General features: G+C 40.1%; 2 protein-coding genes and 1 non-coding gene across 27 annotated transcripts in view; 2 read left to right on the top strand and 1 right to left on the bottom strand.

Annotated features, from left to right (window-relative positions):
• The first annotated feature begins 97 nt into the window (after nucleotides 1-97).
• On the top strand, nucleotides 98-11,275 carry C21H17orf58 (chromosome 21 C17orf58 homolog). 3 transcript variants are annotated; one of them, XM_074847460.1, is made up of 6 exons: nucleotides 98-648; nucleotides 1,071-1,250; nucleotides 4,457-5,065; nucleotides 5,188-5,268; nucleotides 6,791-6,982; nucleotides 7,571-11,275. In XM_074847460.1, the coding sequence occupies exons 2-6, from the start codon at nucleotides 1,217-1,219 to the stop codon at nucleotides 7,756-7,758; spliced, it is 1,104 nt and encodes a 367-aa protein (XP_074703561.1). In that variant the 5' UTR covers nucleotides 98-648; nucleotides 1,071-1,216; the 3' UTR covers nucleotides 7,759-11,275. The 3 variants fall into 3 exon arrangements, with proteins under 3 accessions (XP_074703561.1, XP_074703558.1, XP_074703559.1); XM_074847457.1 differs by lacking the exons at nucleotides 98-648; nucleotides 1,071-1,250 and adding an exon at nucleotides 2,480-2,554; XM_074847458.1 differs by lacking the exons at nucleotides 98-648; nucleotides 1,071-1,250 and adding an exon at nucleotides 2,480-2,554 and having other exon boundaries at nucleotides 6,794-6,982.
• Nucleotides 179-251, top strand: TRNAR-CCG (transfer RNA arginine (anticodon CCG)). Its single transcript has one exon. It is a non-coding gene; the product is annotated as a tRNA-Arg (tRNA).
• Nucleotides 11,276-11,829: 554 nt separating the features above from the next.
• The window catches only part of BPTF (bromodomain PHD finger transcription factor), a 56,591-nt gene continuing 41,195 nt past the window's right edge, over nucleotides 11,830-27,225 (bottom strand). For 10 of the 23 annotated variants that reach the window (XM_074847440.1, XM_074847435.1, XM_074847437.1 and 7 more), the window contains 9 exons: nucleotides 26,141-27,027; nucleotides 25,326-25,408; nucleotides 23,271-23,496; nucleotides 22,485-22,837; nucleotides 18,983-19,156; nucleotides 17,914-18,106; nucleotides 16,824-16,908; nucleotides 14,768-14,954; nucleotides 11,830-12,735 (listed from right to left, as the gene is read on the bottom strand). In XM_074847440.1, coding sequence (XP_074703541.1) covers nucleotides 12,699-12,735; nucleotides 14,768-14,954; nucleotides 16,824-16,908; nucleotides 17,914-18,106; nucleotides 18,983-19,156; nucleotides 22,485-22,837; nucleotides 23,271-23,496; nucleotides 25,326-25,408; nucleotides 26,141-27,027 — 2,225 coding nt within the window. In that variant the 3' untranslated portion in view covers nucleotides 11,830-12,698. Of the gene's footprint in view, nucleotides 12,736-13,028; nucleotides 13,482-14,767; nucleotides 14,955-16,823; nucleotides 16,909-17,913; nucleotides 18,107-18,982; nucleotides 19,157-19,982; nucleotides 20,289-22,484; nucleotides 22,838-23,270; nucleotides 23,497-25,325; nucleotides 25,409-26,140; nucleotides 27,028-27,225 lie in introns of those variants that run through there. The other 13 variants (XM_074847454.1, XM_074847453.1, XM_074847448.1 and 10 more) reach the window with 6 other exon arrangements.

The following is a 27,225-nucleotide window of genomic DNA, read 5'->3' on the forward strand; positions in this document are numbered from 1 at the left end:
GGAAGGACAGCGCCACGGCCAATGGCGTGCGAGGAGGGAGGAGAAGGGGGCGGGGCAAGCAGCGGGAGGCGGGGCCTACCAGTCACGAGCGGAGAGAACGTGAAGGCTCGCGTAGGGGCGGAGCCCGCGCCGGCCGGGCGGGGCTCTTACCGCGCGGCGCTCGCAGCTTTTGCTGGGTGACCCAGTGGCCTAATGGATAAGGCATCAGCCTCCGGAGCTGGGGATTGTGGGTTCGAGTCCCATCTGGGTCGTACCGTAATCGTTTTGCGGCCGCGCGGAGGCTGCCCAGCGTCTCCCGCCGCGCAGCGCGGTGTTTTCCCCCCCCGACACTTTTACCCGCGCCCGCCCGCTGCTGCAGCCGCCGGTGGGGAGGACCCGAAGTGGATCCCGCAGCCCGCTCTGCCGCCGGGGCGGGCGCCAAGCGCGCCCTCAACTTCCCTCAGCCGCGGCCGCCGCCCTGCCAGCGGGGCGCCTGCCCTGCCCGCCGGCAGCGCGGCTCTTCCCAGGCGCCACCGAGCCCGGTGCCGCCGCCGCCGCTTCGCTCCTTCCCGCGGGGATCCTGCGGCAGCGGCTCGCCTCCGCTCGGGGCCCGCCTCTGGCAGGAGGACGAGGCGTGAGGCGGCCGCCGCAGATCTGTGGCCGAGCGCGGTGAGTGCCCCCGGCTGCGGGGAGCCCGAACGAGCCGGAGGCGGTTCTCGGGCGGGAGGTGCCGGTCCCGGGGCCGACCTGAGGCGGGCTGGCCGCGCTGTGCCCCCGCAGGGCCGCGCCGTGGTTCCTCCAGAGCCGCTGTGGTGGCCACGCGCGGGAGCCGGAGCAGCTCCTGCTCTGCCAGCACAGCTGTCCGCCGCCTCTCGGGGGCGGGGGGCGCGGGCACTGCGCTCTCGATCCCTGTTTCCCTCAGACCAGGGAGTCCTGCTCGGAAAACTTTCCCCCTCTGCGCTGCTGCTGCCATACCTGTAGCTTCCTGAACGGCAGAAACACTCCAAACGCTCCTCCTGTCCTTTTAATCAACCTCCTGTCCAAGCAGAGCCTGGAGAAACCCATTAATACAGAGATATGCATTAATACAGGTTGAGTTACACCACCAGCCAATTTAAACAGCAAACTCCTTGGAGCAGAGAAGGCCTGCAGGACACTCCTGTGTCCGTCCGTCCATCCGTCCATCCATCCATTCATCCATCCATCCATCCTCAGCACAACCCTCAACAGCACGAGCATGTCACACGCGCGACTCCTCTCGCTCGCTGCAGGTACGTGCGCTGGTTGAGCGGCAGATGAGGTACATGAAGGACATAAGAGCTCACCTCTGCCCCATCCTTAGTTTAAATTCCTATTTCTATACTAGCTATCTTTGGGAATTAAAATCTTTAAAATAACAAAGGATAATAAGGATTAAATGCTGCAGTAGTAACGTAACACGCCAACAGATGTGTTGAAATTTCACACTAATCTGGCTAATTTTCTGAATCTTCATCCACAGCTGTGCGAGATAAAGCCCTGTACTTTCAAGAATTGTATTAAACTGCTTAATTAAGGCGGTACAAAACGGTGCTTAAACTAGGCAGTAGCTGAGCTGCATGACACAGGTATTACCGATGAGCAGATCTGTTGTGGGGGGGGAGTTTCAGGAGCTGGGATATAGTGCTTTGATGGGGTTTTTAAGTTGCTAGTTGCACCTTAAAAGTGTGAACCAGTTCACGAACTTTCACGACATCCAGTAGCACCTAGTGAGATAAACTGTCACAATGGAAATCTTGTCTAGCAATAAGGTCACCCATTTCAGTTGTGAGCGTAGGAATAAGCCTACTTAATTCAGTAATCCAAATCAGAGCTGGCTTGGTGTGTGAAAATTTGCAGAGTTCTTCATTTTAGCAAATACAACTTTAAAGATAAAACTTTATCTGGGGTCAGCAGAGCTGTCCCTCGGACTGGACAGTAACTACTACATTTTTCAGTCTGAAAAGAATCACTGGGAAGGGTGCCTTAAACTAAAAGATTACCAGCTGCATAACTGGAGGTGGCCAGAAATGCCTAAATATGTTTCATTGTAACACATGTCCTTTACAGAAGCTGAGTTGCAGGGGTAATGCGTGTTCCAGCAGCTGCCAATCGCACTTTATAATGTAATTGTCCATATCGAGTGAAACCATATTTGTTCTGTACGATTTTCTCTAAAAAACACCACAGGGAGCAAGACCCTCCCCTCAAATAAAAATCTTGTTGCTAAAAACACCTATCTGTACGTTATTCACAGAAAAAGCGGGTGACTGCAGGCAGTATAGACTCGTGTGTATGTGGGGAGGGGGGTGTCCGTGCGGGCAGGGCTAGTGGGAGGCTAGCGGGGCGGCCAGCAGCAGCTTGGTCTTGCTCCAGTGGGTTGTCCAGGGAGTGATTCCTGTTTCCCCTAAGGCTGCCTCTCATTAGCATGAATCGGGGGAAGGGCATAAAAGACTCCAGTTCATTTTGAGTCTGGAAAAACTTTACTTCAAAATGACAACCCAAGTGTTCTGGCTCCTCTGCTTTGTCATTAGATCATCTTCCAGCTCAGTGGCCGGTAAGTCTGTTAACATTCAAAGCGGGGCTGGGGCATGTTTGCCTTTGGTATCAGGGGAGGTTAAACACATTACTACAGATTCTTGCCTGAGCAGCGCTCTTCGGCTGAGGTCTTTTCAGCAAGCGGTAGCAGTAATCACATAAGGGTTCAAGAAAGAAACATTTGAACATGTTTATGGGATGGGAATGTACATTGCAGTATTTGATTTGTCAGCATTTGTAAGAATTAAGAGCACCTGCCAAAAGCAGGCAGCGAGCTGGTGCCATGAATCCTGCTAGCCATCCTTCAGCAATTGAAGTTTGACTTGCTTCTGCATCTGGGATTTTTTTTTTTTTATTTCTATCTGACCTTTCCCTTTTAGTCTCCTTCCCTTCACCTGTAAACTCCAGATTTCTAATTTATTTCAACATGTGTGCCTGCAGCAAGCTGTCCCAGATATTTTTTTTTTAGTACCTGATTGATGGTACAGAAATAAGATATACATCTAGTCCATGGGGAAGGAGAGGTCTAGGAGCTGGTTATGTTGTAGTTATATTTCTTAAGTTGCATGAGCTAGACAAGAATATACTGATCCAGGGGAACAAACCTCAAGGTCCTAAACAGATTAAGTAGAGAAAAATAAACTCTTTCTTGTTACGATCCATGACTGAGAAGGCATGATAAACTGGTAGAATAGTGTACTTACAAAACCAAGTCCGAAACACCTGTTGAATTCACAGCTTCATATTGAACCATCTCCAAAACACCCTTGCCTATCACTTTCTTTAGCTTGGACTTCTTCCACCCCTTTCTTCATGGACATTCTTTTGACTTTACGTGTGGCCAGCCCAAATATCAGGGAATCTTTCCCATGACAACAGCTGGTGAGAGCAAAGGGGGAGAAGTGGCAAGGTCAGCAGTTGAGTCAGTTATAGAAGATAAACCAGGACGTTGTTCATCTGTGTATGTCAAGTATCTCTTTTCACATAAGGAGTTAGGATCAGCCTCCTACACGATGCTAACCACAGACAGTGAACACCCAGACAGTGGCTGTGTGTGGGTGAACTGTTTTAAAACTGTGCTGGCTAACTAAAGGCATGCAGTAAAGGACTAAAGTAAAAGAAAAATGAACTGCAGGAGGAAATTTCTCTCTTCCCAGGCTAAAGGGAAGGTCATTTTGCTTTTTGAGGTCCAAGTGATCAAGGTGAAGGTATAAATGAAGGCCTGGTGACTGTCCAGCTTGTGTTAACAATGTCATTAAGCCTTTCAATTTTTCACTAGAGTCCCAGACACTTCCTGTCTTTCTCAACCCTTGTCCTCTCAACTTAAGAAAAGCCTGGAAATAATTGTTACTCAGCAGCAATAGCCTAGCTACCAGACTATAGTACTACTACTATACAACTCTAGTGCAAAAGTCAGAGACCCAAAACTGTGGATAAAGATCTTTTCAGTAGTGTTCAAAGCCCAAAACTGCTGAAGAGTCCAGATGCCATTGTCAATAAGGCATCCCATGGATGGGAAAACCAAATAGTTCTGTTGTCATGGTCTTTTAAACAAGCATCCCAACTGGCAATGTGAACCTTGTTTCCTCCAATGCTCCCTGGAGATTCAGGCTTTTGAGAAAAGGGTTTGTTTATAAGTCATGTTTTTAATTTGCAACAATAATAAAGTAAAAATGCAAATCTCCTGTGTTTTGCTCACACAGCTGCATTCTCTGTACTGGGCCTTCCATGTCTGAGTATAGAAGAATGAGGAGCTCTACTATATTTTATCCATTGAACTCCTGATCAGTTTTATTGTCTTACCGTTGAAGGCCTCGCTTACAGACTAGAGCCTCAAATCCGGCAGGCACTTCCCATTCAGAAGCACATGGACCAAAAAAATTGAAATGCTAATTTGCTCTCTCCTTTTTTTTGTTTGTAGGATCCCTGCCCTACGCCGAGAAGCCCAGAGAGACTCTCAGCAAAGACACTGCACCTGGCCAAGGCAAAGTGCCAGCCTGGGGCACCAGCAGCGCTGGCGAGAATGGCACAGAGCACTGGCTTCTGCCTCCCGCCAACCTGCAGCGGCCACCACCTCCCGAAATCATCTCCCTCTCATCAGACAAAAAGAAACACACCAAACCTTCTCTAGAAAACAGCACAGGGCTGAGGAAACACCTCTTACAGTATGGAGGAGCCCTGCCTCCGGAGAGCCTGACAGAGGGGCCTTCTCCTGCCTCCTCTGACTTCAACCACGCAAACAGAAAGCCCGCAGACAGACGACTGGCCGAGGCTGCCAACAGCGTGTCAGCTCACTTCCATCACGCAGCCTCTTCCTATCAGAAGATGACATACTTAGTGGAGACTCATCCTCTTCCAGACTCCGGAGCAGTGGAGTCAGATGATCCTAACGCGCTGGATCACTCCAACCGACCAGGCAAGATAATCCCTTATAAACATACTGATCCCCTCAAAAAGATCACCAAACCCTCCTGGGTCACCAACCGCCAGTCGTCCAGCTTGCCGTACCACTTCAGCGTGCTGAAGAGAGGTAAGGGGATAGATTGCTCTGGTGAGGGATATCGTGAACTTTCCAAAGGTTGGGTGGCCTCATTTGGCTGAAACACCCACAAAGGGCCCGTTGCTGTCCCTCAGTGTGTGTGCCTGTTCTAGATGGGGAGAAGGAGAAGGCATGTCTGACCGAGTGCAGGAAGGAGAGAGACGAAGCAGAGGCCTACTGCGCGAGTGAATTCGGTAAGTCGTGTCCTCCGTGAAGAGGCCACCTTTGTTCATCTACTACTGACATTTCTGCTTTTAAGATACCATTTCGTTATGTTAAATAATTACTAAGTACACTAAAAGGACCCATCACAGCTCTTCATAAATGTACTACAACAAACAGTACCAAGTCTTACACTACCCTTTCCCTACCTTGGGCTACCATTGCTCTTTTTTCTGTTTCTTCTACTTTCCACTCCTGGGAGGAAGACAGTGTTCTTGCTGCTGGTCAACAGAACTGAAAAGACCAATTTAAGATTAAACATTGTAGCTGTGTTACTTACCTCTTACTATGTAGAGCAAGTTTGTGATTTTGGGGGCTAAAGTTTCAAATTAAAATAAAATGGAGAACCAAGCAAAAATAAAACTCAGATCCTCCCTGTGTAGAGGATTCTCCCTGAAGTTCCTTAAGGCTCAATGTCTTCAGTCCTTGTGTCCAAGCTGAAGTAGCTAAAAATGTTGGAAAACAGCCTGGCGTTTTTGTACCATTTAAGAGCAAGCATTTTCTGACTCAAATCTTGCCTTGTGCTTATGAAGTTGTGAAATAGATACCAACTTTTTCTCACAGTATTTTAAGAGATAAGCAAAATACATGCCTAGTGGTAACAGATGTTTCCATTTGTAGAATATAAACACGTTAAGAGACATCTGTTTTCTCTAAATGGGGAAGTCAGGAAGTCCTTTCTACAAATGTTATATTCTTTATTTTTTACCACTCTCTTGCATTCCTGCCAAACGTAGGTCTTACAGCGACACGACCTCTGTGTATTTCAGCCTTTAACAAATAGCAGTCTCATTCATCTCTTACATTGAAAAAGACAAGTAGGAAAAACAGTCTGAGCAACAATTCAGCCAAGGTTCCATTCCAGTGATCAGTGCTGTTCGTTTCTTTACATTTACAGTGCAGACTGAAGAATAAATGACTGCATCCTCTTTGCCTCACCTGCCCCTAACACGTTTGGTGTTTTATGATTCCCACAGTCAGCTCTGCACTTGTCAAAACCAGAAGTTGGGTGGACAGCATGAAGCGATTGTCCGAGTGTACAACACCGCCTGCTTGGTGCCCTTGCCTCTTGGTATGACAAGGGCCTTTTCTTTCAAAAGCTGAAGCGTTTCATTAGCAGGTTAGCTTTGGACCTCATTGTGAAGTTTTAAATTTGAAAATTTTACTTGGTTAGGTAAATATGTCCACTTTTTACATATCAGGATGGAAAACAGTACTAGAATCATCACTTTCTTTGAAACATTTTATAAACTTCGCTAAGGAACATCAGACCTGTAAAGCATAAGGTTAGTAACTTAGCAAAAACTGAAGGTGATGACCTCATCAGATGTGATTATTTGAAGCAACTCCTACTTGCTTACTACTGAGCCAAAGAATTTCTGCTGACACTTTACAGCATTTTAAATGAGAGTCTTCATATATACCCTGAGTTGCCACCAAGATATGTAACCCAATGCTTGCTTTTTTTCCCTCCCCCTTCCTCCCTTAAACCAGCAGTGAATGGAATTGTTTATAACATGGAAAGACTGGGGAATGGAGTCCACTTGATTACGCTTTTGGTAAACAGCGATGGATTATACAAGATGAGTCGCCTCTATATTACTCCTGATGGCTTCTTCTTTCGAGTTCACATTCTAGTTGTGGATACTTTAAACTGCAGTAAACCGTGTCCAGACTTTAAACTTGGTAAATAATTCCAGCTAAATCCATTCCATTCTTCCTCCTGCATGCAGTGCAATTTTAGTGTGCTGTAGTTTAATAGGCTTATCCTGGGTTGTTGTAATATTTTGAAAAAAATCTGTTTACTCTTAAGCTGGAGGGCTTTCCCCCCAGTTTCTCTCAATTTCCAGAGGAGAACCAACTGTGTCACGTAGCAGCATAGTCCTTTCTTAACTTTATCCAGTTCCCAAATGATTGCAAGAGTTTTTAGGTTTGCCAAAAAAAAAAAAAAACCCCAAACCAAAAAACCAGGAGCTTAAGATGGTATCTTTATAAGCAGTCCGGTTTTCCTTCTAAATGCAAGTTTATCAAATACTAGTGTTTCCCCTGAAAGGCTTCTAATTGCAATACAACACAGTAAATTGTTATTTCCATGCAAGCCTAGCCCACAGGTCCCGCTGAAGCTCAGGGTGCTGCTGTACTAAGCCACACGTTCAGGATGTATTTCCGCAGGGTGCAACTTCACATCTATTCATAAATCTGCTGCCCTTAGAGCGAGCGCAGTGAACGAATCAGTGCTTTCTTCATAGCACAGGAATCTTGTTTATTTTGCAGGCAGTAGATACATTGTGATGGGTCGGATCTACCACAAGAGACGGCAGATCCCTGCCAACCTGCTGCAGTTCCTGCGAGGGCGCCTGAGGCCAGGGGACGGCTTGCTTCGAAGTAGCAGCAGCTACGTGAAGAGATTCAACAGGAAGAGGAATCGCAAAGTGCAGGCGGCTCACACTAAATGTAGATAAGGCTCCAACAGCCTCCGACTAGGACACGGGCAGCAGCAGAATTCACCTACCAAAATAAACCTGGCCATGGTTTAGCAACAGTGGGAGGTAATTCTTCTCATGTCTGAAAGTGGTTGTGATGGGACACTTGCCTTTGTGCTTAGTGAACGCTAACTGAATGTCTTGACCTCGGTACCCATATATTGTGAAGTTTAGCACAAAAGTCAGTCTAGGGAACATTAACTGGTTGTGAAGTTGCTCCAGCTGTTTCCAGAGCCACAGGGTATTATTGCCTCCCCTGCTGTCATGCACCCCTAATAATCTGTAGTAACTGTAAAGTAAAACTCTGGAGGCGTTGTTCTAGGTACACAAGAAGTAACTGTGCTTTCAAACCCTTCACCTTGAACAAATGTTAGATGATACCACAGCTTTACCTAGAGAGGGTGTCCATTGTGTTTTCACACAACTCTGCCTAAGGTATTACATGCACTTGATTCAAAAGAAACCAACAAAACTAAGTATCCTTTGTATTGTTTTGGTATCCTCAAACATGTCCATGCTACTTTTAAAAATTACATCATTCTTCAAACAGAGCTGGATTTTCGAGGCATACAAAATTGCTATGTAATTATTTGAATATATGAATACACTAACTGAAAGCAAATCAAGTAACTGCACAACACAAATGCCCAATTAGGCTTACAAATAACGACACAAGTTCATGCCAAGGAATGGAAAATAAACAATTGCAGGCACATTTTGTATGCCTGCTTACACTGTCAGTTCCTTAAAAGTTCAGTCCTTAACTGTACTGAATGTCATCTTCCCATGAGAAATATTACCAAGTTTGTACCTGCACATCAGTAAAGTTACTTTTTGAATCAAAGAATCTTTTAGTACCTTTAATGTGGTGGGATATAAGAACCTATGAAGCTGCTGCAAGGGGATCTTTTTGTTTGCTATTCTGTGTCAGTATTCACAAATCGTAGGTCTTTAAAACGTTCATGGAGTTCTGGGTTCACTGTCTCCTGGGTACTGGAAGATCCAGAAGGCTTACATAATGATATTAAACAAAGGCATCTCCTTGTTTGACAAGTCAGCTGGGGATTTCAAGATATATATTTATATTAAAAAGGCAAAAATGCAGTCTAGCTTAAAAAAAAAAAAAATATATATATATAGTGATAACACATGATGTGACCTGGACCAGGAAGCAGTGGCTTATATTAACATTTTCTGTTTTGACACAAAGGTAGTTCTAACACAGCTCTATCTGTCATACACACCTGCAGCTTGATTTGGTGTCACTGAAAAGCTACAGAGTAGTGGATGGGTGGCAAGTCACCCTGTATGAACTATTCCTTCATATGGAATAGGAGCCAAATACTAAGAGCAAACATCATACATTTTAAGATCCAAAAGGCAGTTACTATAGGACAGAAATTTACTTGTAGTTTGTGTCTATCTAAAAAATACACTGTCTCACTTTTGTCACGTGAAAGACTTTGCATGGAGCCCAGCATATATAGATGGAATTTTCCTGAGACACTCTGAGGGGGCTTTTGACTTGGCAGAATGACCATTCCTGGCAACGAATCAAAGCACTGGAGTGGACTGGGAGGGACAGGAGAAAGAAGGAGGAAGGGTTACATGTGCATCTCAAGTTTCTTCATTTCTATTTTCAACTGAAGTCAGGGACTAACCGGCAAGTCCTACAGTCATCCACTTGCCCAGAACAGCAACTAAACACCCTTCCCACCCCCAAGACATTATCGTAATCTGAAACAGGCAAAGCGTGGGTACAAAAATAACATCCACAGCTATATCTCATTTTGATTGTCTCTCGGAAGAGATAAATAATAGTATACCAGTGTTAATGACATCCAAAGCCCACGTAAAATCCCAGTAACTGACACAATGTCTGCACCCCTCTCTCCATACCGCTATAGCTCTAGGAGCAAGCCTGAAGAGCAATTTGTGTTCTCTTTTTGCATTACAAAGGCCTCTTACCTTCCTTTGTGGCTTGGATGGAAGCTCACTCCTTAAAATGTTACAACAGCTGAGCAACAAGCCACTGTATTTGACAGTCCCTGTGAAATACAGCTGGAGCAGGAGCATAATGACTTTTTACCAGCCTTACAACACACTAACTAATGTACTGAAGAAAAAAAAATTACCAATTCAAGTTGATTTCCAGAGTCTTGCACTCGCTATTGCAAAAATCTCACAGCCCTAATCACACTGAAAAGAAGATGGCACTTACATGCAATAGCTGCTATGGCAATTTTGATACCTTACAATAAATCATTTTTTCCCCAGCAGGATAAGCATGAAAATTCTACAGCAAATACACAGAAATCCAGCTGTACAGGAATATTGTCTTCCTGTCTCTCCAGGGGTTTACTCAAAGCTTTTGGGTAAGCCCAACTTCTTATTTTACTTTAAATCCCCATTAACTTTTGCATGAACTAAATCTAGACCAAGGATAATTGCTTCAAATTTGTTTGAGGAGACAAAAAAAGAAAATCAAGCAGATACAGCTCACATCATCAAAATCTGTGTTACAATATATGACCATTTTGAAACAAATGTTGCAATAATTTACAAAAACACAAAGAGAAGGATGACTGAACAGAAATCACAAATCTCAGGAACTTACCATGCTCTTAAGAAAGGTGTGTGTTAATTACAAGTGATGTATTTTCAGTAACACCATTTAACTATAAAAGATCACCACTAATAAAATCGAGAAAAGTACCTCCACATGCTCAATGGCAATTGAAAACACTAAAAAAGGCTCTCAGCACAATTAAATTGTATGTATGGATTATTTCCCTAATCAACCTGGCTCACTGAGTATATATAATCTGGCAAAGCCAAGACCTAGATACGATAACGTTATCAAATGTTTCATTAGAAACACCACCAAATCAATGTCAAACACATTACTTTATTTGTCTAGGATGATGTGTCCTATAAGGTACAAAAAAAGTACTCTTCAGTTTGCCACAATTTGTTAAAAACATAGCAATCTATTGCCTACAGGTAGGAAAGTTTTAAATCATGTCATATATATTTATATATGAATAAATAGTACAGAAATACCGTGTCGATGAGATGCAGGATATGTTCAAATGCTGTTAAAAGTTGAGATTTTCCCTCGTTGCATTAAAAACACAATGCATACAATATGCAGCATTTTTTTAAACGTCAAAGGACAACATAACCTAAATGCAACTACTCTTCTTAAAGTTAAAGAAGCATAAATGGATTATTGTTTTCACATTGAACAATTATTTTTAATTTTCACATATAGGTTAAATGACAACATTTGTATGTACAAAAAACCACGGGTTTTTATTAGATAAAATTACCCCAGAAGAACCTGTACACCTGAGCCTGTAAGTGTAAGAAAGAGTGGTCAGTAGCAACATCTTTTTAAGAAAAATAACAGAAGAGGTTCTTGCATAGCAAGGTGTGAGGTTAAACCCAAAAGGAGCTTATCCATAAATCAGGTAAATCCCAGGTCACTGCAGAACAGAAGTTAACGGTGAATTAGTGCAAAAGCTAGTCAAAGGGTTGAAGAGCCGCGTACAAACCGTGGCTGATGAACTACAGACAGGTCGTATGAGCGAGTCATTTATATACGCAATGTGAAAAAGCGATAGATCAGAAAGAAACAGCAATGTCATCTGCAATTTGCATCTTCTTGTGACTTCAATTCATCCCTCACAGTAGTGCTCCTCACACAGGAAACAATGCCGCAGCCCAGAACGCCCTTCAGAGATATCCTGACACTCGGTACTTTACATTCCTAGAGCACTTGGCAAAATATCACTTAATTCAGCAGTGGGCAGTCACATTTCACAAAATACTTCCTACCACGTTATCTGTTACAGTAATTTTGGCACCACTGTAGAAATTTTATAAAGGCATAACAGCTGCTTAAGAATGAAACGCAGTAAACGCTACCTTTGGAGCAAAATAAAGTCCAATCTCCCTGGCCACTTCCCTCCCCTATTACTTGAAATATCTGAACAGATCCCCAAAGTGTTACAGACATATTAGCGCACACTCAAAGACACCTACATCTGTGGGGAGAACAATTATCTCCATTTATTTTGTTTCATATACATCCATATTTTGAATTTTAATACAAAAGAAAAAAATTAGAATCTGACAAATGTTTACAAACAAGATACCTTCAAATAGATTTTACTCATTTCAGTCTGGTGCAGAGTAAATGACAAATTGTACTGTTATACTCAAGGCAACAGAGTCTGTAGTCCATGACCACTTAGCCCAACTTTTATGCAAGCTTAATTGTTTTTATCTACCATGAATGATAAACTCATTGTTGATTCCCAGTTCTGTGTGTGTGCACATGTGTACATAGCAGCTCCTTTCATAGAAAGAAAAGACATCTAGAGGTCTTCTTGTACTTTTACCTACAGGAATCATGTTAAGATACAGAATGGATTACATGTAACCGGGGCTGGATTTTATAAGAAAAAATAATTAGCTGACAAATGAGGGCAGCAATAAAAAAGCGTCTTTTTTGCAACAATAAATAAATACAGTCAAAGTTTTCTGTGTGGACTTTAAACCAGCTTCTTCACTGAAGAACAGACGTGGCATTTCCATGGAGTTAAACGTGACCCCATTTACTGTATCTTTTTTCTTGCTCTCTTTCTCTCTCTCCTTCAACAAAACAAAGTTTTCCTGCTTCTGCCACAATAGTACAACAATTTGATCTTGACAAGAAAGTGGTGCTGCTGATTTTTATTTCTTTGTCCTTTGGACAAAATAAGCCAAGAATATAATTTGACTGTTGTGACCAATAAAAACGCAGTTTACATCAAGTCTTGTCAGGATAACCTGACTAAAAACATCTGGCTTCTTAATTAAAAATTTTCAGACAACCAGATTCTTGCTCGTGTGTTAGGTTAACACGCTGAACTCTAAGAAGCTGTAGACTGCAGTTTGTTGTTATGGGACCTGCAGAATACAGAAGAAAGTGAAGAATTAAGCACCCTTCATTTTGGAGAACACAGTTGCTGCAAGGTGTTGCCAAGGGTAAATCACAATGAGGGAATTACCACCATGTTGCTTCCATTTTTTTTTTCCCCCCTCCAGAAAAAAGAACACTTGAAATAATTGTCTCTGAATTTTAAGCACATTTTCTCCTACAGTATACAAATATTTCAGTACTTGTAAAATGCAGTGTGTCACTGGAATATTCCAAAATGCCTGAAATCAGTCTCTCGTATTTACATAATAGTAGTCCATCAAAAGGAAAGCAAAAAGACATTTTTAATTGTGAATATTTATAATAAGGTGTACTTTGCTTAAATTTATTCAAGAAGTCTTTGGATTAACTTAACAGAAAAAACTGAACAGGCATGTTTAAAATCACATTTTTGCTAATCAGAGTTCAGCAAAACTCCTCTTTGACATTCACAGTTTTATTAGTGACTGAAAATAAAACAATAAAATACATGGTTTCCACGATGAATTTTTCATTTTTCTCAATACAGTATTTGAGGAATGGGACAATTTTTTTTGTTAATACAGTCATGTGTACCAGTATGACTGCTGGTAACAAAAACCCAACATTTACTTTTTAGACAAGTGATCTGGATTTTTAGGGCAGTTTAATGTCATCGAATTGTACAATAAAAGAAAGTGACCCCAACATCCAGTTCTGATTCCAGTTAAAAAGTTCAGACTAAAGATATCACAATCTGCAAGAAAAGAAAGAACATGGATGGTATAAATGAAAAACAATAACAAATAAGATGCAGCAATGAAATTAGTGTGCAAGCAGTGAATGCTGGATAACCAGCTAAAGCAAGATGACAGAAACATGAGTTGAAAGCTACCTGATAAAAATCATTAATACAGTATTAAATTGGAAAGAAAAATGCTGGACTAATTCATTTGATCTCATCGCTTCTTATCAATCCTACTCTTGTTGCATACAGAAAATTAGATAGCTTCCACAACAATGGATATAAAGTAAAGCTTTCAATTTAGGTAATTACAAATGGATATAATCCTGCATTAATATCTTAGACTAGCAGTCTGTTACAGTTTTGACTGTTACAGTCAGACGGACAAAGTTAACTACTACACATATACAATTTCTGAGTAATGCTGAAAGGCAGCCAACATTTGTAACTCGGTTCCAGTTGGCTTATGCTGGAACACAGCAGTGATACAGGAGAAATCTGTATACTCCGTCAGCGTTTTCAGTAAGCTGGTTTAAGGAACAGCTGTACTAAATACCACATTATAATTTGTCTAGTGCCATACAACTCCCATATATGTTCTACTAGACAGAATAGCAAGCAATAGAAAAATGTGTAGTAGAGTTCCATATTCTTTTTCAGAAATGTCTATGTTAGGGAAATACTCTACATTGATCCTTCTACAGAAAAACATTAAAAAAGAAAGTTTTTAATTTTAAATAGTAAGTTTTGGACTGTCTTTAGTTTTCCATATCCTGCTTTAAACCTTACTTATTCTCTGTTTCAAATATGGTAAATTATAGAAAGGTGAGAGAAACAGTAAAAACTAAAGTCTTTTAATTTCTTTCACTGGATTGTAAGTGTCATGGAAGGACTGTCTCTTTTTAGCATCTGAAAATTATTTACTGCACAGCAGAACATTATCAGAACTCAGAACACAGTATTTGTCCTGACAGAAATCATTAAGTTTTCTGCAGTAATGACTTAATGTCATTCAAATTTTCTACATTTATGATACTGCCCAAATTTGCATCTAACAACTCATTTTGAACACACATTACAAAGTAACCTCCACAAAATCGTATTTAAGCCTTAATTTTGACAGAAAATGACAGCTGGCTATCGTAGAACAGATTTTTTTTCCTTTAAAAGAAAAGCAGTTTTCCAGGAAAGTGCATGGAGAGGCAGATCCCTGTATGAATGCAACGTAAGCTTATAAAAGCATTAAGGAGATTTTAGGGGACAACAGAACATCTATGATTAAGAACACTTTAGCTTACCTGCTTGCCTTAAATCCTTTTAGTTTCTGTACAAAGAATGATTCAAGAACTTCTGCACATTGGTAAAAAGGGGAGTCACTTGGATTGTAATAACGACAGTTATCAAAAATTTTGGTCATATCCGCCACAAACTCCGTGACCTTTTTGTAGTAACGTTTCAGTATTCTTTCTTCCATGGTGGCAAGGTCTTTAAAGAAACCAAAGGTTATTAAAATGAGACATTTTCATCCTCAACAGAAGTTCACATTGTGAAGACTGTAGGAAAGAAAGTCTATCTAGGTTAGTTGCTTTTCCAGGAATGCTGGTTGTGACATGGTGACACCAGTAGGTCTCCTTCAGAATAAACACTTCTGCATGAATATGTTGTGTGCATCTAAATTAAAATGCAAGTATCAGAATGACCTTGGAAAACTTGGGTCTTTTGCAGGAAGCTATTTGCTTTATCTGAAGAAATTAAGGAATAAAAAAAGTCAGTCTGGATTCAGTTACTCGTACTTTATTTTCTTTACTGCCCTCATGGAGACCAACAGTCATATATGTACATGTAACAGCTATCCAAACCTGATTATTTTTTAATTTGAATTCATTACTTGCTTTGAATGAATTAATTTTCGTGGCCATATGCACATTACCACATGGCACAGATGAAAGAGATTTCAAGTGCAGGATCATGCAAAATGCTAGTGCTCTCATTCTTACTGACTAGACACATTAATGAGACCAGAATGGTGAAGTAAGTAGTCATTGTCCTATTTTAATGCAAATGTAAATTAAAAAGGGAGACGAATGAGAACTGCCAATTATAAATATAGCTGACTAAATGTATAGTCACACTTAGCTGGAAAAACAATGACCTGCCCTTGCAAAATGCCCTTAAAGTGCTTGCTTTGACACGCCAGTAATGCCAGAATGTGTGAAAACAAGGGTAGATAGGCCTGGATTAACTAGTGTATTTTCCATATATTTACTTGTATACTTACAAGTCTATTTTCCTGCTACTTAAGTCAGAAGGGGCTAAACGCACTTTCGTTTAATACATTCAATCATCATATGCTTCACTATATTATTATTTGAGCTTTCCTTATAAACTTTAACCCCACGGAATAGGAGTTGTTTACCATTTTCGTAACAGCACAATCCAAAACTTTGGAACAGAAAAGGACATGATTTCTAAGTAAATATTGTCTTCAGTCAAAATACTCCATTTTGCCAAGATACTAAATTTAACTTCTCTATTTCTAGGATCAGTAAGGAGTAGGTGGGAAAGCTCAAATGATATGCTGGCTCTCATTGAGACATATGAAAAGGAATTGGTGCAGTAACTGGAAGGAAAGGAACAACATTTATTTAGCAACACCATTTCGTGCAGGAAGTAGATTTTCCTAAGAGGTCTCACGTTCAAGTGTTAGTCCACCGTATTCCTAGCTAACTGGTAAGGTCTAATAAGGTCAGAGTAAAACACTATAAAGCTACAGCATCTCCTCTTTCTCTTTCCCCCACATACACAAGATTTGAAACAATTCTTGTTCATGTACATTTAAAGACAAATTACATATAATTTAATATTTATATATAAATTTAGTATAAGCAAGTCAGATGAACGTCATTTTTAACTCCATCTTAAGTTGTGTGTCACACTTAACTGCATTAGCACCACTTCCTCCTCAAACTCTAGAGTACACACCCCACGCTTTGTAGGAGGAACTGATGCAGAAAAAGAAGAAAAACAAGCAAAACAAAACATAGCAAAATTGACCTCCTGAAACAAATAATTTTACAAGAATTCTGTCCTACTGCTGCACTGAATTTCACATTTTATACATTAAACTGACAGCATTTAGGGTTAAGGAGTCAGCCTAGAAGTAGACATATTAAGTCTCATGAACTTCTAAATCTATCAATGAGAAATCACATTGTCTCAGTTTCCCTGACCACAAAAACTGTATTCTGCAAAACATATCTTTAAGATGCCTGGATGGAAATGGTCAGCAGGTAATTAATTTGATATTCAAACCCCCAAATCTACACACTCATGTTATTGCTCAGAAACACTTACCCATTGGTTCTTTAATAACACCATAATAATCTGGTGCATCATTGGGGTCTACTGGTTCTAGGAATGGCCATGCCATCTTGTGAGCCTGTTGGAAAAACAAGATATAATTACAAAAAAAATTTAAGTTAAATTAGCACTATTTAGTAGCTAAACATTTTCATTATACTTTTATCTGTTAGGGCCTGGAGTTGAACTTAAGAAAGAAGTGCAGTGTTATGTGAAAAGGTAACTAGTTCTCATCTGGTGACCTCTAAAGTTTTAAACCTCGATGTCAAGGACTGAGCAGTTGATCCTCAAAACAGGAAACTATGTGAAATTGAGAGACAGCAGGATACTGTGCTAAACAGGCTGCATAGGAAAGCATGTAATGAATTTACTGAGTGCTGGGCACTTCACACCTAGAAATGGGCCACTGTTTTCACTTTCAAGTACTCTAAAATTAATTTGTTTTCATTCAGGTCTGTAAAATGTAGAACAACGCAAAATATGGATATTTTAGGATTTCTGTTACCACACAATTATATCAAAATTCTTGAAAATTCTTTACAGTTAGAGCGGAAAAGACATATTTGGGAGTGACTGATAAGCCAGAAATATAGCAGATAGACGTAATTCTTTTTATCAGGATGCCATCATTTACATGCTGGTAACGGCTTTCTGTGAGAACACTACTGAAATCAGTAACTCTGAGATTAAAGTAGAGGAGCCTAGATCAGAAATCATATCAAACTAATCTGAGAACAGAACGTTGCATCTTCTATATCCTGTTTAGTTAGGCTAACACTCTGCCTTTTGGTATTTTAAGTAAACCTGCTTCCTTTAAAAGCCTTCCATTGAAGAGATTGTTTAGTTTCACTAACTCAGAAGCTGTGATTACTAATTACTGTAAAGATTCCTTAGCATAATAATGCCAATCAAGTTTGCAGCTGACAAAGTGGCATTTCTCACAAAAAATAAAAAAGAGCTTTGCTATTTCCTTTTTAAAAAAGTCTCAGACAACTGGAAGAGAAATCAAAACCTACTCCAAGACTCACCAGGTATGTCCTACACAGTAAAAAAGCACTCCTCTTTGCTGCACTCTTATTCTCACCTGTAAAGAACGTAGTACTCTTCTTAAACCTTCATAATCTTTATCAGTGAGTGGACTGAGTACAGTCATGGCATCCTCTGTGGACTGACATTGTGGACACACATATTCATCAATGAGATCTGCCTCACTTTGTAAAATGCCAACACAGCGCCCATGATACCAGTTCTGACATCGGTCGCAGCCAATGTAAAATCTGCAAGATCCGAAACAGTGTTAGTGACTCAATCTATTTAATTTAAAGGTTACATTTAAACACATAAACCTGCAATCCCCTGCACACAAGCAGATACTTGGCACAATTAAATACAACAGTGTAACGTGGTATTTCAGACAAATTCTAATTACACTATTCAAACTGCTTTTGTATTTACAAACAGGCTAAATTACAGTCCATTTCGAAATTAGTTCCTAAATTTTATACTAGCGCTTTCAAGCAATCAAGATTTCAAAAATCATTCCTCTGCTTTAGAGTTTGAAAGGAACAGTGTAATGCCAGAAGTCTCACCCAACCAGTATTCCAAAACAATTCAAGGTACGTTTTGCACAAAGTGGACTAAAACTAGGGCTCCTGTTTCACTCCGTACAAGCATTTTTCATACGGAAGCTTCAGTCTTGTAGTTGAATACAGAAGGGGTATTCTATGACACAAAGCCTTACAGTAAAAGATACCAACCATATACCCCCACACTAGAATTATGCTTTCTATCCAGATCAGACTAAAGCACAAAAAAAAAATTCCACTAAATACTACATTTGTCTTTTAAGCTTTCTAACCATCCCTTGTTAAAAAAAAAAAAAAAAAAAAAAATCAATCCCAATTTAAAGCACACGGTGTTTTATTAAAACAAAGCCCAACACATTTTGACCACCCTGAAAACTCCACTTTTCCTAAACATTTACTGTATAGAAATATTTTGGAGAGGAAGACAATTACTGAAAAGCAATTTGTATTACAAATGAATACAACATATGCAGAATAACTTCTTTTTTTCTTTGCAAGGAACAGGTAACCACAGTCAGAGCAGTTTGCTACCTAAACATTAAATAAGAGGTTCTTATCAGAACTCACTGTGACTCATCATAAGGTGTTCTGCAGATACAGTACAATTCCTCACTGCTGCCCTCTTGTGCCCGTTTACAATCATTACAGATGTACACATCCATTTTCTTAGCCTCCTTTTCTGTGATGCCAACACATTCTCCATGATACCAGTTAGTACAAAGATCACAGCCAATATAGAACCTAAAAGTATTCACAATGAAAATGACAATGTAATTGTCATTTCAAATGGCATGGCACTTTTCCCTGCATTTCTCTCTGACGCACTTTCTTGCTGGCCTACTTTCTTCAATTTTCTGTCTCGGTTTCCCTGCTTCCTAACATTCTATCCTTACAAACTAACATCTCATGCTGCAGCTATACTGTCAGTAAGGTCACTTGGGTCAATTTTAAATTGACAGTTCATTAAAATGCACATCAATAGGTAACCAGACTTTGACAAAACTGGGCTAAAAATGTATGTCTCCAATGTGTGTGTGAAAAACTGTAAAAGGCACAAAAAGACAAGGCCAAAGAAAAAGATTTACATTTTCAAAACTGTAGCTCAAAAGCCACTGAAACATTTCCTTAAGATTTGAAAATGTAGGTCTCAGTTAATTTAAAAAACAAAAGCAAAGCGCAAACACCAACTAGGAGTTACAAGTATACTACGAAGAACATGCATACCAGCCATGTGTAGAATACATATTGGTATAACATGATACGAAAGAAAATGGGATCAGGACATGGTTGTCATTTTTTTTTTTTTGGGGGGGGGGGAACGCACTGAAAAACAGATATTAAACTACTCAAAATTGCAACAAATTGGAATGTGGACTATTCTTCAGAGAATAACGTCTACTCTCAGACACAGCTATGTGACGGAACCAGGTATGGTATGACACGAAGTGAAGGGAACCAGGTACAGAATCATGTGAATGGGACCTTGCACAGAATGACGTGACAAAACTGTAAAATATTATGCAAGGATGCTTGACATTTTGTGTATGGATATCTCAAAACATACCTATGACTAGTGACAATCAACCAGATGGGCGAAGTTACACATCCATTCTCTCTGCCTAAGCAAAAGCAAGCTGACTCTGAACCTCGATCTTCCCAGATTTCAGAGACCACCTGCCATGTGCTGCTGCATGAATTACTGCCACCCGAGTTCGTCAGTCTGCAAGCACCACCCACTGGACACTACACACGAGCAACGGGACAGCAGCTAGCACATGTTCCACAAAACAAGCATCTCTAATTTCTTGGGCCTCTGCATACGCCCCGGATACTCAGATCCTTCCTTTTCTCTTAATTTTCAGTCAGACAAATCCTAAAAAAAAAAAAAAGAAATCACACAAGCCAACCTTCCACAAAGAATGGATCGATATAACTCCTGACAACTATCAACAACGATTCAGCCAGTGTCCTCTTCCCAAGAAGGACTGTGTCTGCTCCTGGTGACGTGGAAGCACATTTATGTCTAGGTGTAGATGCTAAAACCTTGCCACTAAAATGTGGAACAAGTGTCACATATGCTTTAACAAATAAGCTGCAATCTAAGTAGGAATCTTAGAAAGATACCCTTACTGACCATCCTCGAAAACAGTATGAGCAAATCCCTATAACCCTGGAGTATCACAAAAGGAGAACTAAACAGAAGAGATCTGCAATAAAATACACAACACAGAATGACTTTTGAGGATTTACTACATCCTAAAAAATGCATAGGGTATTCATAATATACCACAAATTAGCTTTTCAAGCAGCACATCCATCTTTTCTAAAGTAGAAAAGAGACATCAGCACAAAGATGAGTATCTGATGCCTTTATATATTTGAAAATAATAAAAAAAAAGTTTACCAGAAAAATGTTTTAAAACTTGACTAATCCTTTTCCAAATAGTGAAAGGATAAGGTAGTTCAACAGTACAGTCATCATTTGTAAGAACATAACATTTAGAATTCACAAAAAGCAAAGCAGCAGAACTGAATCATATTGCTAAGGATACTACTAAGTTATTACCATTTCATTTTCTTGAAGTTTTATTCTGTGCATTTAAGCACAGTTCTCAATCCAGGCTAACAAAATTCACTCTATAACCACATTTTTCATCGGCTTACTCAAATGCCCACTAGCGTCAACAGAAAGAGTTAGTCTGACAATCGAATCCTTTCGCTCACAGAATTTGTTCATCTTTTTTGTGACAGTTCTATCACTTACTAACAACAGAAGCAGTAAGACACAGACCTCAGTATCACAAAAAATGAGAACAGGGTATCCTAAATTTACTGGATGGCAGCCTAACACAACATTCTTTAAGTGAGACTGGTGACATCCCTTAGAAGTAATAGTGAATTAACAAGCAGGGCATCACAAGTCTGCGGTTAGTAATGGCAGCACAGAGAGCAGTCCAATTTCCCACACTGATGTAATGCTGCAATGGGCAGAGCTGCTGAACAACCAAGGTGAAAAAAACCCAAGGACCTCAACACCATTTAAAAAAAAAAAATATTAAAAACCAAAAAAGGCTAGAAGGAACCTCAAGAGAGTCTTGGCCCTAAATTTGGAAAGAACCACCGGTACTGGAGTGAAAGAACTACTCCATCCCTATGGTTTCTTTCTGTTATCAGCATTTAAACCACCACCAAATGGCACCAATTAATACTTTTTGGTATTGTCACTTGTTGAGCCGATACATACTCACTTGAAATTGGTCTGAAGTCAAATTTATTTTACATACACCTCCACACAGCTATCAGATACTAACCATTATTAACTACTGATGTTAGTCACTTCTAGCTTGAGCAGGAATGCATAACCCTATCCCCCTGCAATCCACTCAATCTTCCACTCCACCACTTACTAAATTTCTTCACAAGCTTTGTACGTAGTGTAAATATTTTTCCTCATTCACAGTCAGAATCAAAGGACACAGAACTGCAGGTTTCACTTTGAAATGTTTACATACTCATTTTTTTATCAACCCTGGGATGTAAATTTTAACACATGGAAACCATTTCTACCTGAAACATTGTCCAAAGTGAACTGCAGTCCAGTAACTTGGAACCCTCTTTACTGGCTACTGACTTACAATAAGAAGTCATTTTTTGGAAGACGGTACCAAAGCTATTTCTAAAGAACATCAGCTACTTGTTCACAAGAAATTGCTCAAACCAAATTGTCACTTGCTTCTGAGGCAGAGGCAAAACGGCAAAAGAAAGAACAACAGAGCGGAGGGGAAAAAAGAAAAAAAGAGTATGTGCATGTGAGACAGAAAGGTCATACAATGGAAACATGCAAACAAGTAAAAATATAAATCACGTACTTCAATAGTATAAATCAAGTATGTTAATAGTTTTGAAACTGCTAGTGGAAAACAGAGACTTTATTCTTTATACCTTAGTGATCACTGCAATAACACCCGATACTCTTATCTCCAACTCTAGAACTACCTTGCACTAACAGCTAAATACTAAACCTAAAGCTAAGAATACACAGTAAAAGGCTATGGTGTTCACTACTCACTTAGACTCGTCGTAAGGCGTTTTACAGATGCAGTAAAGCTTTGTGTCCTTCTTTGTTTCCTTTGAGGTAGTAGAAATCATTTTCTTTTTCTTGGACTTGGAAGCTGACGAATCTTTCTCTTCATCTCGCTTTCTCTTCTGGGAGGATACTGGCATTGGGACTGTGGTGGAGGAGGAGGAGGTGACGCTGGCTGCATGCTGCTGTGGTGGTGGTGGTGGCAGTGGTGGTGGCGGTGGTGGTGGTGCAGCGGCTGCAGCTGCGGCTGCAGCAGCTGCGGCTGCTGCTGCAGCGGCAGCTGCCTGGGCTTTTTCTTTTTCTTTCTTAATTTTAGTCAAGTCTTTCTTTAGCTCCTCCTGAAGTACATTAAATGAATAAATAGAGAGGGAGGCACTTCATATGATTATTCCGGGACAGGATTAAAATCTAGACATAAGTCCCCATGCTTAACCACAAGAAAATAATTAAATCCATTTAAATATGCTATTTGCTTAATGTGCTTAACCTACAAGTCACATAACATTGAGGGACAACACTCCTCGCCTACTAAGATCCACTGGCTGTAATTTATCAGAAGCTGTTTCAGGAAACAAGGTAATTTCAGTCCAGATTAAAAACAAGAAGCATAAAGAGGACATATACTGGCTTCGCAGAGATCCACGCATCCACAACCAGAACTTCATCCTCTACGTCTCCTTAAAATCTCACCGAGCAAACAAATAAAGATTAACATGCAAGTGTTCTCCCCAGCTTAAAATCAAATTAGTCTTTGAGAATAACTGTCCTTACCTGCACTTCAATTTGTAGATCTTTGTCCAGAAGTGCTCTTTTTTTCAATATTTCAGCTTTCAGCTGTTCTTTATGCTTGAAAAGCAGAGCTGAGAGCTTAGTAGCATTCTGTTTACTACGCTTCTGTTCTACGCTCTCTTCTCGCTTTCGTTTCTTAGCTGCCTGTTTTTCTTCTTTGTCTATCTTATCCAGAATATATTTCATCACTTGGTTGCACACAATCATTCTGGGGAAGAAATAAGGAAAAAATACATTGTGCTGAGCTGCCCATTTAATCCCAGTTGAGAATACAGAATCATTTAATTCTTCAGTCTCTGCAAGCTAAATTATTACATTTCTTGAGACGTACAAGGTAAATTTAGTAACACACATTGCTCCCACTCAGACTTGTTTACTAGAACACCACTGGGAGAGATCAAGGCCCTAGTTAGGCTCAAGAGGGCCAGTCCCAGTTTCATATAATTGATCCAAGTACTAACCATTCTTCCCCTTCCCCTATAAAACTCCTAACAAAGCTTAGGCTTTAGTATGATGAGAGCTATTTTCACTCGGTTCAGCTTCCACAAACATGTTTGAAAGAGATGGATTTTGTTTATTCTGATGCAGAATGAAAGCAAGTTGTAAGCCCGTAACTTCTTCTAAAACATACATTTCCACCCTCCAGTGACCACCAAAAATTACTAAGGTTTTGTGTTTTGGCATAAGGACTGAAAAATATTTTTTAGTGTACAGAATTCACTACAAAACAGTTCCAAATTTCTTCACTAATGACAAATCAAGGTTGATTTTTCATCTGCTGGTTGTATACTCAGCTATAAATCTATTTTCCTGCTCACTTGTTCTGCAATTTTCATTTATTTTGCTTTATATTTCAATTAGAAATTGTTCTTCTGAATTTACTTTTTCCTTCCCATTCTATCTCAAACCCACTAGAAAACTAAATGCTTCTTGTTGACAGAGTGACCAAGAAAAATAACTCCCATTGACATACAAGCTGAAAGCAAACAACAAAATAGCAATGGCCAGGGCAAGTAGCTGCTGCTAACTCTGCAGGCTTAGGCTCAGACACACTGTCTTTGATACACATCTGTATTTTGATGACATATGTAATATGCTACCTGTTTTGTAGGGCCATACAATTTTGTTTCTTTTGCTGTTTTTAACCTGTGCTATATCTACTTGTTTTTTTTTTTTTTCCAGGTAAGATACCCAAACTACATTTTGGAGAAGAAAAAAAAAAAAAATCAATGAGACAAAGTCAGCTGTACCATGAACCAAACTAGTTAGAACTCTTTTTTTTAAGTGGACTTCTGTCAGTCTAAATACTAATTAGGCTGTCTGACACCATTAAAGGCAGAGTATATGACAATACATCTTATTCTTCATACAACTGTGAACATTAAGCGAGTAGCACCTAGTGATACTGTTGTAATCAACTAAGCTTGTACCCTGATTTGATGATCAAAATTTTATAAAAAACACTATTATTTTTCTATCTGACAACATGCACTTGTGATTATCCGATTGAAGCAACTGCATGAGTGAAAAGGAGTCAAAATAACACCAAGACAATGACAAACACTCCAAATTTGTGTTTAGCAGCTTCAAGCATAAAATCTCCTACTTTGTCGAATAGCACTATCTTCCAACTCTTCAATTCCTTCTGTAGAGTGGAATGTACAGCGGACAAGAATGGAAATAAATTGCCATGATAATGGACAAACAAAAAACAGGCTTTTTGCAACAGAACCATTAGTTCTCTATTCTGTGCTCCTTTAAGGATGGTTTTTACCTTGAATTTAAAAACTATGGCCAGCTCCAAACACATGCAATATAACATTTCACTTTAAAAACATATAATCAAAATAAAATTGAGCGTATACAGGATTCAATTAGAGTTAAGAACATTGCTATGGAAGTTACTTTAAGCAATTTTAAAACAGCAAAATTTCTCTAAGCAGGTTTTTACAAATCACTGTTTTCTTATACCACCATTAAAAGATCTTATAAATGTAAAACTTTCACATCTAAAGATGCACCATGATGCACATTCACCTCTGATTTTCTTCCCTCTCAGCTGGAGTCAGTGTCTTCTTCTGTTTCAAGTGTTCTATGACAGCATTCTGTTTCATAACCACCTGTAGGATGATACAGAATCCAAAATAAAATATGAAAACTTTAGCCAGTATTTCATAATATTACTGGGAGAACCAGGACATTTCCTAAGTTAAAGTTAAGTGTTATTTTCAGTGACAAAATAAAACTGATTTTATCAGGGGGACGGTGCTTGTTTAAAGCAATAATTTGAAAATGAAATTGAAAACTACCACCACCTCCACCCCAAACAGAGTAGGATACTTTGCTTATGTCGAGTTTAAACCTAGGGACTAAATGTAAATTGACAGTATTTCTTCAGTGACTGGTTGTTTTATTTTAAAAAATGGTAAGAGTCTCATATATATATGGGTTTTTTTAAGCCTCGCAGCCATCCAACAGCATTACATTTCAGATACCTCTTTGAAACCTCAGTTTCCTGTAGCAGGCAATGAAAGTACTGTACATGTGTTCTGAACATCAGCTCTCCTCTAGCTATAACCTATCTTTCCTGAACTGAGAATAAAGATATATTGTCCCAGCAGCTAGTGGTAAGTTGAATCAAGGTGTCAGAAGACTGCAAACATGGTACAATTGACTTGATGTGCTGAATTAACTTAGAATATTTAATTAAATTGCCAAAAGCAATCGTGCACTAACTTTGAAAGAATCAAATTAACTGCCTATCAAATGTATTAACATTGTTAACAAGAACAGGCATTTAAAATGAGATTGGTTTCATTCATTAAGTTTTAATTTCCTTCTGTTAACTTTACCTGTTTCTGGATAATGTCACTTTGATTAGAAGCCTGAAGGGCGTGCTCACGTTTAATTTCTATCTGTTGCTGCTTTTTCTTCTGTTGCTGCTCCCTGAGCTGCTGAACTCTCTGCAGCTGCTCCTGAACACTAGCTGCTTGAACTGTTACCACATTCTGAATCTGGTGAGCCTGTACTGGGCTAGTTTGTTGGATCTGAATAGGTAACTGAAGCTTGATCTGCTGGGGCACACTGCCTTGTTGGGCTTGTATCTGAGCAACAACATGTGACTGAAGCTGAGAGAGAACTTGGACTTGTTGCTGAAGCTGAGGCACTGTAATAACTTTTGTTGGAGGCTGCTGAAGTTGCAGCTGAGGACGAGTTGGGGATTGCACAGGAACCTGATTTAAACTTTGAGTAGTTGGAAGGGTTGAGACTGAAGTCTGAACCTGAGGTTGTGATTGCTGCAGCTGAGCTTGAATTTGTATGGGAGCATGGGGCTGCATCTGAATCTGTTGTTGGGTTGTAGTCTGCACCTGAGCTGGTTGCTGAGGCTGGACTTGGGACTGGCCTTGTGGAAGGATTGCAGTCTGCGGCTGACTCTGGACTTGCACTGGAGATTGCCCTTGAGCCTGGGTCTGTGCTGGCGACTGAACTGGAGATTTAGACGATTGTGCTTCAGGAGTGACTGGAGAGTCAACAGATGCCGGAGTCTGAGATTCAGGCTGGGTCTGAGTTTCAGGCTGAAGTGCTGGCTGAGGTGCCTGCGACTGGGCCAGCGGCACCGGCTGAGTGCTCTGATTCTGCCCTTGAGGCTGGGCTTGCGGCTGACTCTGAGATTGCGGCTGAGTCAGTGGCAGCGCTGATGTTGGCTGTGCCTGTAGACCTTGCTTCTGTTCCCCTGTAGCTGTGAAAGATAAAACCAAGTATTCCAATCATTTCAAATGACACATCTATAAGTCTTACTAATTTGAACCTTTTAGAACTACTGTAAAGCTCTATGCAGAAATTCAAGAGATTTCTAAGCTTATAATACACTTCTAACAGATTTACTGTAATAACAGAACATCTCCCAACCGCACAGAAAGTCCCATGCAATTGAAAC

The sequence above is a fragment of the Strix aluco genome, chromosome 21 (assembly GCF_031877795.1).
Source record: "Strix aluco isolate bStrAlu1 chromosome 21, bStrAlu1.hap1, whole genome shotgun sequence".
Classification (NCBI taxonomy): domain Eukaryota; kingdom Metazoa; phylum Chordata; class Aves; order Strigiformes; family Strigidae; genus Strix; species Strix aluco.